The 13,786-nt window shown below is 35.0% G+C and overlaps 2 protein-coding genes across 2 annotated transcripts; both read right to left on the bottom strand.

Annotated features, from left to right (window-relative positions):
• Positions 1-2,856: 2,856 nt before the first annotated feature.
• LOC132188304 (uncharacterized) lies at positions 2,857-3,559 on the bottom strand. The gene has a single exon (XM_059602727.2). It carries the CDS (start codon positions 3,442-3,444, stop codon positions 3,085-3,087), a length of 360 nt encoding a protein of 119 aa, XP_059458710.2. The 5' UTR covers positions 3,445-3,559; the 3' UTR covers positions 2,857-3,084.
• A 4,187-nt stretch (positions 3,560-7,746) lies between these two features.
• On the bottom strand, positions 7,747-12,866 carry LOC132186664 (eukaryotic initiation factor 4A-15). Its single transcript, XM_059600657.2, has 5 exons — positions 12,721-12,866; positions 10,503-10,572; positions 10,227-10,333; positions 9,421-9,851; positions 7,747-8,788 (listed from the first exon to the last, which is right to left on the bottom strand). Exons 2-5 carry the CDS (start codon positions 10,568-10,570, stop codon positions 8,153-8,155), a joined length of 1,242 nt encoding a protein of 413 aa, XP_059456640.1. The 5' UTR covers positions 10,571-10,572; positions 12,721-12,866; the 3' UTR covers positions 7,747-8,152.
• Between the last annotated feature and the right edge of the window lie 920 nt (positions 12,867-13,786).

Below are 13,786 nucleotides of genomic sequence, written 5' to 3'. Positions count from 1 at the left end.
GGAAGTTGCTAGCCGTTTTTTGTTCATTCATTTTTCATACGAGCCAAACTTCGAAAAAAAATTCACAAACGAAATCCAAATAACGATTTTTTAATGTCAAAACAATTGCCTAAATACCTAATCCTAAATGCTCGTAGTTGTGGGCCTTATGCGAGAGAAACAGTCGTATGTGTTGTGCATCACCTGGTTTAACCCATTAGTTTGACTTTGCTATTTTAGGCTAGTAATTTTTTACATGACTTGTAAATTTGTCATGAATTCAACATGAAATTTGTAGGTTATGTTTGAGGGGTTTGATTTATTTAATTAAATGTGTTGGGATATGATTGACTTATATAGTTCAATATCTATATCTTTAACACAATTCGAATCCAATACACAAATATGAATCACTACTACTACATTTTGGGAAAATTTCTTGAGTGGAATTTCCACTTGTTTCATTCTCTTTGATATGTTATTTTTGCACTCGATTAAATCAAAGATGGGCGAGCTTGTTTGGGCGGTCTTCAACCTCTACCATTCTAGTAATTTATGTCTTGCTATTCATCAAACGTTGATCCATTTGTTGCATTAATATCCTTCAATTTTGAGTATTATTGCTTGAATTAAAGGAACTTTAGATTGTATTTGATTGTGAAATTAAGACCTTGAGTTGAAGGCCTCTTTTGCGCTATTTAGGTTTGATATGGTAAAAATCTTGGTTAATCTCGGAGATTTTTAATTTGAATAATGCTATTTATTTAGTAGATTCTTATTGATATACAATTAGATGATGTGCTAATAAAAATCAGCCATTGAATTAGTACTTGTAAAAAAAAAAAAAAAAAAAAAATTCAAAATCAAGTACTGATTTAAAGGCTATTTTATTGACATGACATTCAGTTGTATGATAGTTAGTATCTACTAAATAGAATTTCTCTTCTAATTTAAAACATTTTTTAAATATATTTGAAGAACATTGTTTTGATGAATTTGATGCTTTTAATGGTTGATAACAAGAAGAAAAATGTTAAACTTATAACTCGTTTACAACTTGTTAACACATGTCAGCATGTGATTAAAGAGTATTGTTATTTTTTATTTTGTGTAGCTGATGTGACTCTAATCATATGCTAACTTGTGTCGGCGAATTGTAAAAAAGTTGTATGTCTAACAATAGTTAGGGTTTGCATTTTGTGGCTAATGTGACTTCAATCTTGATAATTTCTAAAAGAAATAGGAAGTGATGGCTAGAATGAGGTTTGAATCAAGAGCCTAACACCCCACCAAAATAAGAGATCCATAGTCTTTTATTAGTAAGTTTAATGGACCTGCACATAGTGGAGGTTCCAAAAGCTGTTTAATGGCCTGAGTTTGTTCTTTCTCTTTGATTGTTTCTGTTCGGAAAACGACAGTACCTCTTTTATCAATAACTTCTTTCTGATGATTGTTGTAGCTTTCAAACGGATCAGCGTCTTGGCCTGCTTCAGAAATCGCATTATGCGGCCTCTTTCTTAACTTTTTGTGCAAGATACAATTGATTGAACCCTTTTTTTAGCCCATTTCCTATTTGTTGTTCTTCATTTTCGCATTATATTTTTATTTGGGCATCTTGTTGGAGAGCCCACAGCCCCACACCCATCTTAGTTTTTTGTTTTCATGTAACCATTTTCTCATTTGATTAGGAGAAAAACAACGTAATTATCCCTATCAAGGGTAGTGAAAGTAGACAACATCATATGGCCCCAACCTATCGATGCCTGGGCATATCATAGTCTCATTTGATTTTTTTTCTCCAAATTGGAAAACATCCTCCCTATAACGTTTTTCCCCTATCAATTACAAAAATAAAAAAATAAAAAAAATAAAAAACTATAGACTCTGAATATTCTGCAACTGATATATGTAATGTAAATTATTAGATGCTCTAGTATAAAATCTGCTATGGTTAATTGGGCACGTTCTAAAAAAACAAAGGAAAGTATTCACACCGCTTCAATAAATTTGCTCTTCATTTTAGCGCAAAAAAAATCACATTTTTCTATTTTAGTTATCTACTTTTACCAAAACACTCATCAAATTCTCTATTTTAGTTATCAATTCTTACTATTCTATTTAAATATTGTTTCTCAAGTATTTCTTTATTCTTTATCGAGAGGGAAGATAATGTTAGAAATTAAAAAATGATTTGTTTTTTTACATTTGGCGAGTGACCATACTCGTCAAAATTTGTGAGCACCGCCAAATATTTCTCCAAATTACTGAGCCAAATGTTACTCTTTTTGCTCTCATTTTAGCATCATGACTCGCCAAAATAACATTTGGATAGCTAGATAAGAATGATCTAGCACTCACATTGGGTTAGTGAAAATAGCTATTACAGTGTTCAGCAAATTTGTTGAGTGACAATGCTTAATATGATTCTCTCCTCTTTAGGACAAGTAAAAATAGATAAATAAAGAAGATTTTAAATGGAATATATTGAAAATGAATATCTAAATTTCAAAAGTGAGTAGCTAAAAAATAATTTGTGCTCTTTAGCTAAATTGGGTAAATTCTAGTAAAAGCACATGTGATTCTCAATTCCTCAAAGACAATTTCTAAGGAAACTCTTATCCTAAATGAAAGAGAACAAAAACACATTTGGCTGGCTTCAACCCCAATCGATTTTTTGGAGACAGAATCACCCCATGGAAGATGTTGACAATTGTAAACATCTTAATAAAATGGAAGAAAAAGTTCTTATAAAGGACCCAGAAAAGAAAATATCTTGTTAATTATCTTGAACATTCAATTGCTGATCTTTTTTGTTATTTCCTTCTTTGTCACACAGAGTTGAATGCTATTATAAGAAAAGTAAGCAAATCTTGTGAATGATATTGAAACATTGGCTTAGGAAATTAATTAAACAACAACAACAACAAAAAATAGTTTTTAGAGTAAATAGTCTATTTAGTATTGCTATGGGGATTCAAGATTTATCAAACACAAGAGAATTTCACATCCACGGCAACCTCTGTAAAACACAACCCAAATTGGAAGTGAAAAAGAAAGAACATAAATACATATATGTATATATATAGATATAGATATATATACCCATCACCGCCATCCATAGAGCACCTGGGTGTAGGATTTCTTGATCCACCGGAAGCTTTTCCTCAGAGACCCTTTCACCTTCCCCTCCACGGCATACACCTTATACCCAGCAACCCTTTTCTTCCTCTGCAATTCGGGATCGTTGAAGCTCCAGGTCTTCGAAACAGAGCTCCCAACGCTGCTTTTCCCTTTCTTCATCTTCACCTCATTTACTATCTGGGTCGGCTGCGCCGATGAGCCGGCATAGTTGACGCTGAAAGACCTCAGATCCTGCATGCTTGTCGCCGCAGTTCTGCCGCCGTAGTAGCTCTCAATCTGCATCCCGCCGCCATCCCTGCATGACTTGGATCTGAAATCCTCCATGTGAAGGAATTGACAGGCTCGAGGATGGGCGAGAGAGGCAGGGGAGGAGGAGATGGAGGAGCTTGTTGGGTTTGCTTTTGCTTTGCGGTGTGTGTAATTATTATTATTGTTGTTGTTGTTATTTATTACAATATATATATATTTTATATATATATTTGGAGTGGAACAGTTGAACGTGGTGTTTCCAGTGAATCCTTAAGGGGTGAATGGGTGATGGACTTTTTTTCTAGTTTTTCAAAGTTATATATTTATTTATTTGTTTAATTCAACTCTTGCATGAGGCTGCTCAGTTTGACACACGTGCAACGGTTAAATTTGACTTTTCAAAATGAAAAAGACACTAGAGAATTTGGCAATTCACCACACAAATTTGACCATGAAAAATCCCATCCTTAAATTCTTTGTTGTTGAAAGAGATATTATGCTTTTACGCATTCTTTCATTTTCTTAATTTTTTTTTAAAAAATAAAATAAAATTAAACATGCCACATCAGAAAAAAAAAATGCTGAGAGAATACAAAATAATATTTCTCTTATCGAAAACGCTTTCATAAAAATAAAAAAGTCGTGGAGTTTATTTTTAAATCTAAAAAATTACCTATTATATATATATATATGGTTCAACATAAATTATTTTCATATTTATAACATAGTGTTGAGGGTTAGGCTATTCAAGACAATTCTAGAAGCTAACCCAAATTGAATCACTATTTTGAGCTAAAGTTTAATTAAAAATAGCTCACAAGATCTTTATAATCACTCCACTTATTTCATTGGGTTCATGGCCCACAAGGGGATATTGCGAGTCAAAGACATGTTCCAACCCATGAGTTATCTTCTTACTTAAAGAAGTCAAAATTGCAATAGTGCAAAGTGCAAGCATGACAACATACAAGATTCATGTGAGTTATATAGATTTCTTGTAAAAATCCACTTACTCGTGGCTTATTTAAGCTTTCAGTTGACAGTTGACATTTCTGCAACAATGAACCAAGCTCATGAGTTGTTTGATTGAAAAAATTGAAAGTTTGAATTTAGAAGGCATAGATGTGATCCGGCAGCTCTGTTTTCACACTATGGCCATACATTGTGTAGCTTGGCACAATGAATGGGTTATGACAAATATGACACGATTGGAATAGTACCTTTCAAACATGCATGATGAGCAGAAGAAGCGGAACGAGTTAAATGGTTAAACTTTAACTAAGTTACTTGAGCCTTAATAATAAGTCACTCTCAAGTATTATCAATTATTAATGCGCATTGGGAGTCTAGTAGCTAATGTCACATATGGATGTGCGGTGCACATCTACTATTACTGCTAAATGCACAACTATTACTTTTGGAAATGCAACTACTATTGCCATTACTGTTGGACGAGCAACTATTGTTACTGATGGATGCACGAAGCGCATCTATTTTTACTGCTGAACGTGCAACTACTGTTACTTAAGGATGCGCACAACACACACCTACCATTATTGTTGGACGCGCAACACACATCTGTTGGACACAGAGTTACTATTATTGTTGAACATGACATTGTTATTACTATTGAACACATCAATATTACTATTGTTGAATATGTATTTTCATCACAACTGGAACAACTATTATCATTACCATTGAATATACTCTTATCATTACTAATAAGATTATAATTACTGTTGTTGTTGAATCGAGTTTTTGACCATCTCATTTGAAAATCAATTGGTGTCCAGTGAGGAAAGTTAAATTTTTTTATGGCATTCAAAATCGCACCCCGCAAGATATCTAAGAGTCATTCAAGTGAGCAGAATAGCGGTATTGTTAAACCTCAACAATTATTATTAAAGTTATGATTATCACTGCTTCTTAAACTAAACATAGTGACTATTGATCGCACTCATGTGGAATGTCTTGTGAGATTTTGAGCTTGAGTCTTTTGCAGGTCTATAGTCTTCTGACACTCACTCCCATAGTTGGCATGAATTTTGGGATTGACTCCCATTCCCTCGTTAACGGACCCGAGTTCAAAAGAAAGTGGTGTTCACCTGATAAAAAAGGCCCCAATACAGAAGTATATTAGTCTACATCATACTTGATTTCTTTTATACAAGTGAACCAACTAGAGTCTTTAATAAAAGGCAAATATTCGGTCAGGAATAAATCTTTGGCTAACGTGTGCTCTACGTTGTTTCATGATTTTGTTTTAAACCTCATACCAATTGTCTATGATTTTATGTTCTCCAACCTACAATAATAAATAAGAGCCAGAAATAAGTGGAGATAATATGAAAAAAATGGTACTTTATTATGGACATAATTTTCCTCCAAACTGGGTTGAAAAAATTTCCTTCAACTCAGTCTATAAAAATAACACATATTTAAAATATATGTATGTAATTTTTATATTTATTTTTGAACATATATTAATTTAATAAATTAGATTGGAATTGAATAAATTTCCTCGCTCCCGATAATTTAAATAAAATCACCAAGGAATATTTATTTTAGGAAGAAGTAAGAGAGAAATTTTAGAAACCAACCCCTTTGTTAAATGAAGTTAATTAGGTATTAAAATGGAGAGGATCATCAAGATTCCAAGGTATAAACGGTGACGTATAACATCAGAATTCCACCTATTTGGCAACAACCAGAAAGCGACTAATTTATTTGAAAAAAGAAGTAAAGGGGAAACATGGAGACATGGCAGATTGCAAATAAATTATTCGCAGAGTGCCCTTTATATCTTATGATGTAGATAGTTAGATACTTATGAATTGATCTGCGCCATCTATTTCATCAATCAATTCTTTGATCATAGTTATTCTACGGCTCTCATGCTCTCCAGATCGATCTAGTAGCATGTATCCAACCAATTTCTCTACTCATAAGAACCGAAAGAGGCACTCTTTTTGCTCGTGGCATGTTTCCCTAGTCACAATTGAAAATAACGATATATTTTATGCGATTTGATTTTAAATCATGTTTTTAGTATGTAAAATCATAATTTTAAATGCACCCTAATACAACTAATTCATAGAGGAGTAAACATAGCAAACCTAGAATATAAAATTCTAATTAGAAAGAGAATTGTATTGGACCGAAAATGTATTTGTCACTATAAATTGAGTAAAGTTAGGATACTAAAACTTTTACTACAACTTCATTACGTGACAACTTATGTGTGACACTTATAGAGTTAATCACTAAGTAATTAAATTTAATTGTGACTGATGTGCAGGGGCATAACCACATTAGGAGGCCGTAGTTCCCCAAAATTATATATTTTTATGAGATAATCCCTTTAATTTTATTTTTTTACCGCATACAATTTATTTTTGTTTTGTCTGTCCTCCCTTACCTAAAAGTCTAATTTCACTCTTGTTGATGTGGCAATATAAAGCTGACTTTCATCTCAATTTATAAGAGAAATGATAATGGCACAATTTTGATCAAACTTTTCTCTTATGTGGCCATTTTAAAAATAAATAAATAAATAAAAAATCTCAAATAATAACATCCTATGTGGTCCTTTTTTTATTTGGTTTTTTTTTTTTAAAAAAAAAAATGGACTTTTTCTTCATAATAATGACCATTTTTATGAAGAAAAATATCATTTAAAAAAAAAAAAGAACACATATAATGTTATTGTTTAAGAAATTTTATTTATTTATTTATTTGTTTTTTCATTTTTTGAAAAAAAAAAATAATAATCATATAAGAAAAAAGTTAATCAAAGTTGTCAAAAAGTTGTTTGTTTATCGTGCCTCAATTTATTAAAGGAATTGAAGTAAAATTGTAGAAAGAAACCCACACATCCGTTGCCACCTGTTTGTTTTACACGTCATGCCATGTTATTGTTTCCCGAATGTTGTAAACTACGCGCAGCCTTTTCCGAAAGCATTTATATTCAAGTTTTTCTTGGTGAGTAAGCCAGCTTTGCACGACCAAGTCAGCCATCAACTTGGGTTTTATCTTATTTATTGAACAATTCCTTATTTTCTTCTCACCGCCGGCCCAACTTCTCTCTATCCAGTTTTGAATGCTCAACCGCCAACTGTTCTTACATCTCTCCAAATCGACTGTTCTACAATTGGCCCAAACCCAAAACCATTCCGGGACTGTTACTGACCCGAGAAGGTTGGTTGCGATTGGTATTCTAATCCCGCCTACCAAATGTTTTCGGAGTGGGAGTCGCAATTGGCAGAGTCCTGCGAACTGTTTTCGGGGTGGGAGTCGGAATTGGCAGCGGAGTACTAACCCGAGAGGGTTGGTGCTCAACCTTACTTGCAACCTTCAATGCAAAAGATGGAGAGATGATGGAGAAGAGGACAAATATAAAGATTATATAACCAACAGTTACAAGAGACCCCAGTTCTTGGTACAATACAGGAAAAGCTTAAACAATAATAGAACAATCAATGCTGAAAGTGGACACCTCAATAACAATAATAATAATACTAGGGGCTTAAACTACAAAAGCCTAACTAGAACAAAATTTGAACAAAACCTCCAAGCTGGAACGACAACTTTTGACAGTCTTTTATATTGAAATAATGCAATACGACCCTAAACCCAATTCATTAAACGGTTAGATATGTTTGGAAACATAAAACTGGGGGGACAGTGGATGTGGGGAACAAAAATAAAATGGAAAACATCAAATAGTACTTTTTCGAAAGGAGGAAAAATCCCAGGCCTCAAAACAAACCAAAAAGGCTCATCACAGGAGATCGGCAATATTGTTTGGCAGCTCCTCGATGACCACATTGTAGAATTTCTGAATGTCGTACAGCATTCTCTCATCATCCCTGGTAACAAAATTAATGGCAACACCCTTTCTCCCAAACCGACCACTACGTCCAATACGATGAAGGTAGTTTTCTGGTTGGGTCGGGAGATCAAAATTTATGACTAGGGAGACCTGCTGCACATCAATACCACGAGCCAAGAGATCGGTGGTGATGAGAACGCGGGAAGAGCCAGAGCGGAATTCCCGCATGATTATATCTCGAGTGTTCTGGTCCATGTCACCATGGGTGGCTGAGACGGTGTGGTCACGGCTTCGCATCTTGTCAGTGAGCCAGTCAACTTTACGCCGGGTGTTCACAAAAATGACACTCTGGGTGATAGCCAGTGTCTCATACAGATCACACAGTGTCTCAAGCTTCCATTCTTCCTTCTCGACATTGACATAAAACTGCTTGATACCCTCAAGGGTTAGCTCATCACGCTTTACCAAGATTCTGACAGGCTTGTTCATAAACTTCCTGGTGATCTCAAGGGCTTCAGGAGGCATTGTAGCAGAGAACACCCCGACCTGAACTTTCGCCGGCAACAGCTGGAAAATATCATAGATCTGACAAGCATAACACCAATATCAGAACAGTTACTATCAAAGCCCTTTTAATATATATATATAGAGAGAGAGAGAGAGAGAGTAATGCTACAATTCACACCCAGTTTATCATACTCAATTCATACCAGTGACATGGCATTAGCTGAATGGAGGTAAAAAGTCATGATTTTTTAAGCAGTCATTCAACCAATGCCGGGTGTGAAGAATAGATTGTAGACATCTAATAGAAGTTCTTTAGAAAACGATCAAGGTTCAAGATTATTCTCCAAGAAATTAGAACCCTGACTGATGAATGAAGTAGCTAAAAGTCTTCGTGTAACTCCAACCAAAGCTCAAAAATATTTACACTTAATCATTGCATCTATTTCAAAGCAGACCCTACACTATTAATTTCTTTGTCAAAGGCTCAAATTGCTCAAATTTCTAGTTGTTACCTGTCCACATGTTGTTGACTAACAACCAAAAAAATCCAAAATAGACATCCATGTTAAATCACCACTTATTTTAATCATCACTTACTTTAAAGTGGATAGCAGTCTAAAAGCAAATGGCAGTTCAAGTGAAACTACACAAGGTGTGTCTATGCAGCACAACCAACAAAGGGATGAGATCAAAGCAAATTGTTGACTGACCTGATCCTTGAAACCACGAGAAAGCATTTCATCAGCCTCATCCAATACAAACATCCTAATTGAGTCAGGACGAAGTGATTGCCTTCGCAACATATCAAACACACGACCAGGAGTTCCGACAACACCATGGACACCAGCTTGGAGAATGCGTTGATCCTCACGAACACTTGTCCCACCAACACAGGCATGAACCTTAACACCAAGATAATCACCAAGTGCTCGCATAACCTTCTCTATCTGTTGTGCTAGTTCCCTAGTGGGTGCCAAAACCAAAGCCTGGCACTGGACATGACCATAATCAAGTTGCTGCAAAATCCCAGAGCAGAAAGTTGCTGTTTTCCCAGTTCCAGACTGAGCCTGTTGAATCACATCCAGGCCTTTGCAGAAAGGAACAATCCCCCTTTGTTGAATTGCAGAAGGCTTCTCAAAACCTTCAAAAGATAAGTTTGATTATAAACTAGACATATCTAGGCAAAGAGGCAAAAAAACAGATACAAGAGTCCACATTGATATGCTCATTGAAAAACTATGCACTTTATACAATGAGCAAAAATCAGACAGATCATCATATTATTGAGATGCTCCCATATTTTAGGACAAGTTAATAATTGGGTGGTTATAAATCAGGTAAAAGCAGGACCAACAAAAAGGAGTTCTGAGCGTCAATTTTAAAAGAGTTTCCCTTCAGGTAGTAGGACCATTTTAGCGGGCCAACAACTTGGGTGACGTAAAAATTTCAATTTTGCATCTTCATTTACATTCAGAAGGAAAGATCAAGAACAAAAATAACACCATTATATACCTACCATAAGCATAGATACCCCTCAGAAGGTTTTCTTGTAAACCCATTGCATCAAAACTGTCATAAACCTCATCATATGAGGTGAAAAAGTCTTGTCCGTCAGCTGTGAGTCTGCAACAAACAATTTGCCAAACAAACATCAAAAGTTGTAAACAACAAAGCATACATAATATGATACAATATATTTAAGAGAAAATAGCCTTGATATATATATATATATATATGGCAAGAAATAAATAATGGAACCAATGCAGCTGAAGAATGCAAGAGGGCAACTTACAACTCATTCATTTTTGCATCGAACTGACGAGCATCAAATTGTGAACCTTCCGGAGCAACACCTGCCATAGCTGTGCACAGATGGACATACATATCATTAAGCAATTTCAGCAGAAAGAGAGGGGAGAGAACCGAAAACAGCAAGAATTTTTTTATAAGTAATTCAGTCTAATAAAAAGGTAGAGGGGCGCAGTCCAAGTGCACAGGGTTTTTCCAAGAGAAACACCAAACCAGGAAGCAGAAGAAAAAGGCAATCAAGAAACTCTAAGAAATTAGGAAAACGAGAACAGGTAGAAGCAAGCGTAAAGAATTTTGAACACAATGAATATTAACTCTATCATCGTCCCCTCACAATATTTGAAGTTTCGGGCGTTGCATAGCAAGAATATTTTAAACTCCAGAATAAAAATGAAAGACAAACTTGGTTTTTGGTGGGTACAAAAGTAGCTCCCTTTTATTTTTATTTTGGGGGGGGCGGGCTGTAGGGAGTAGAGATTACGTGTCAAAAGTGTAACAGAAGAGCCAAACTTGCAAATCAAACAAATAGGAGTACAAGTATTAGACTTCTGCTTCAATGTCTGGAGAAGAAATTTTAAGGGGTAGACGGAATCTGCTATGTTTAGATATAATCCTTGAGCAACAGATACCGCTTTGCCCACTCCCCCAAAGTGCTAACGCATCAAGCAACATCATTATTCCTCTAAGAATTAGGACAACACTAAGGAAAAATCTCTTACAGCTCAAGTAGTAAATGTTGAAATCCCAGTAAGGTAATCCAGGGGAATTTTTTTTTTCAAAAAGAGAATATAAACTACTGCAGGGAGTAAAGATTACGTGTCAAACGTGCAACAGAAGAGCCAAACTTGCAAATCAAACAAATAGGAGTACAAGTATTAGACTTCTGATTCAATGTCCAGAGAAGAAATTTTAAGGGGTAGACAGAATCTGCTATGTTAGATATAATCCCCGAGCAACAGACACCGCTTTGCCCACTCCCCCAAAGTGCTAATGCATCATGCAACATCATTATTCCTCTTAGAATTAGCAGAAACTGGGAAAAAACTAAGGGAAAATCTTAAAGCTCAAGTTGTAAATGTTGACATTTCAGTAAGGTAAGCCAGGGGAATTGAAAAAAAAAAAAAAAAAAAAAAAAAAAAAAAAAAAGGAGAATATAAACTACTGTGGGAGTAAAGATTACGTGTCAAAAGTGTAACAGAAGAGCCAAACTTGCAAATCAAACAAATAGGAGTACAAGTATTAGACTTCCGCTTCAATGTCTGGAGAAGAAATTTTAAGGGGTAGAAGGAATCTGCTATGTAGGATATAATCCTTGAGCAACAGATACCGCTTTGCCCACTCCCCCAAAGTGCTAATGCTTTATGCAACGTCATTATTCCTCTTAGAATTAGCAGAAACAGGGACAAAACTAAGGAAAAATCTTACAGCTCAAATTATAAATGTCGACATTCCAGTAAGGTAAGCCAGGGGAATTGGCAAATAAAAAAAGAATATTCAACATTTACCATCAAGAATCATGATACGCAATTCAGATGACACGAATTGAATCTCTAATCTATAAAGACAGAAAAGAACCTGTAGAAAACTAAACCCAATGGTCCCAAGGAAAATTCCCTCGCCCCCTGGCTGGCTAGTGAGAAAAAAAATACAAGGAAACAAAAACAAGGTCTTTTAACAATTTCTGTCTTATCGTAACAGCTGCTTCCCAAAAACAAAACCTGGGTCTTTTCACTCGCCAAAAAGCAACAGCTGCTTCCCAAATCCAAAGAAAAACCTATCAAACTAAATAGTCCCACAAAAGCTCAATCAGTAAATCAAATCCATGTCTCAACTCCCAAACACTAAAAACCCTATTTGTCATAGCCCTGTCACGTTTCCTCTCTCGTAGTTTTCCCATAAACCAAACACCAGTCCCCATTAAACACATCACAAAATCAAATAGCCAAACAAAACCGCAATCACCAAAAAAAAAACTGAATCCAACGATTCCGAACAAAAGCACAAAGCAATCACTACCCGATAAACAACCCCACATTCACGGGCTGCAACAAACATCTCAAGCAAAAAATCAAAAATATTTGTAAATCCCTATATTTTACAAACAGACCCATCAACCCGTAAATCCATATACACAGTCCTGCAAATACATAGCTTCATATGCACACAGACACATATATGCAGAGCGAGAGAGAGAGAAACACCTGCGAGCGTTGATGATTGCTAGAGCGAGAGAGATTAGAGAGTGAGCGTTTGTAGGCTTGTAGCTTTGAAGAAAGAGCAAGGGTTTCCCAAACTCCTCGGATCTGCGCCGTGGAGTTTGATTGAAAGGAGGCGAAGCTTGAAACTGCGAGCTTTATATACACTCCTTTGCCCACGTGTGTGCGAATTAGGTTATTGTCGCCCTTGTTACACTAATACCTGAGTTTCCGGATTTGTCCCTGGGGGTTTTATTTTATTCCTTTGGGCCCTTTTGGTTGCCGAAAAATTTGTGCGGGAAAGAGAAACAAAATTTGGTAACAGAAAGGGAGCTTCAAAATATATTTTATATTCTTACAAAATATATATATATATATATATATATATTTTATATTAAAGTAATGTTATTTAATAAATTATTATATGATTATTATATATTTAGGATGATGTAGTGTTAAAAATTAGCCTTTAATTTTTTTTTAGTAATGTTATACGCTCCTTGTTTCCCTCAAAATTGCGTGTTTTTTTTTTCTTGTTTGTTAAGTAATTTTGAGAATTAATTATGTTTATAGTTGATTTTGTGAATTATTTTTTCTTTAATGAAATGTGTTAATGAAAAATTATAGTTATTTGGCCCTGTATCTTAATATATTATTCATTCATGTTTTAACCATCTCAATAAGAATTTATGGTTCTGTTCTTGAGTGCATGAGTAAGAATTTGGACAAATAAGTGGCTACCTATTCTCGCTACATATTCGGTCCAATTACATAGAAGAATAATGGCAGAAGATGCAACGGTCATAGAGCTTAAAGCTAGGGATTCAAGATGGTGAAATATACCCTTGATTAAAGAAGTATTTCAAGAGGAAGAGGCATCTACCATTAGCTAATTAACGTTAAGCCCCGTCTTCGATGGGTATTTTAATCTGCTGGAGACCACTTCTCATAAAGCAGGGGTCATTAGATCGAATTTTTCTCCCACATTTCTCTCCTTAACTTAAGGGTAAATTTTACTTAACATCCTTGAACTTTCATTGTTTTTGCAATTACCCCCTTTAAAGTTAAAAAA

The sequence above is a fragment of the Corylus avellana genome, chromosome 6, assembly GCF_965113065.1.
Source record: "Corylus avellana chromosome 6, dhCorAvel1.hap1.2, whole genome shotgun sequence".
Classification (NCBI taxonomy): domain Eukaryota; kingdom Viridiplantae; phylum Streptophyta; class Magnoliopsida; order Fagales; family Betulaceae; genus Corylus; species Corylus avellana.
This window is presented reverse-complemented; position numbering and strand designations above follow the sequence as displayed.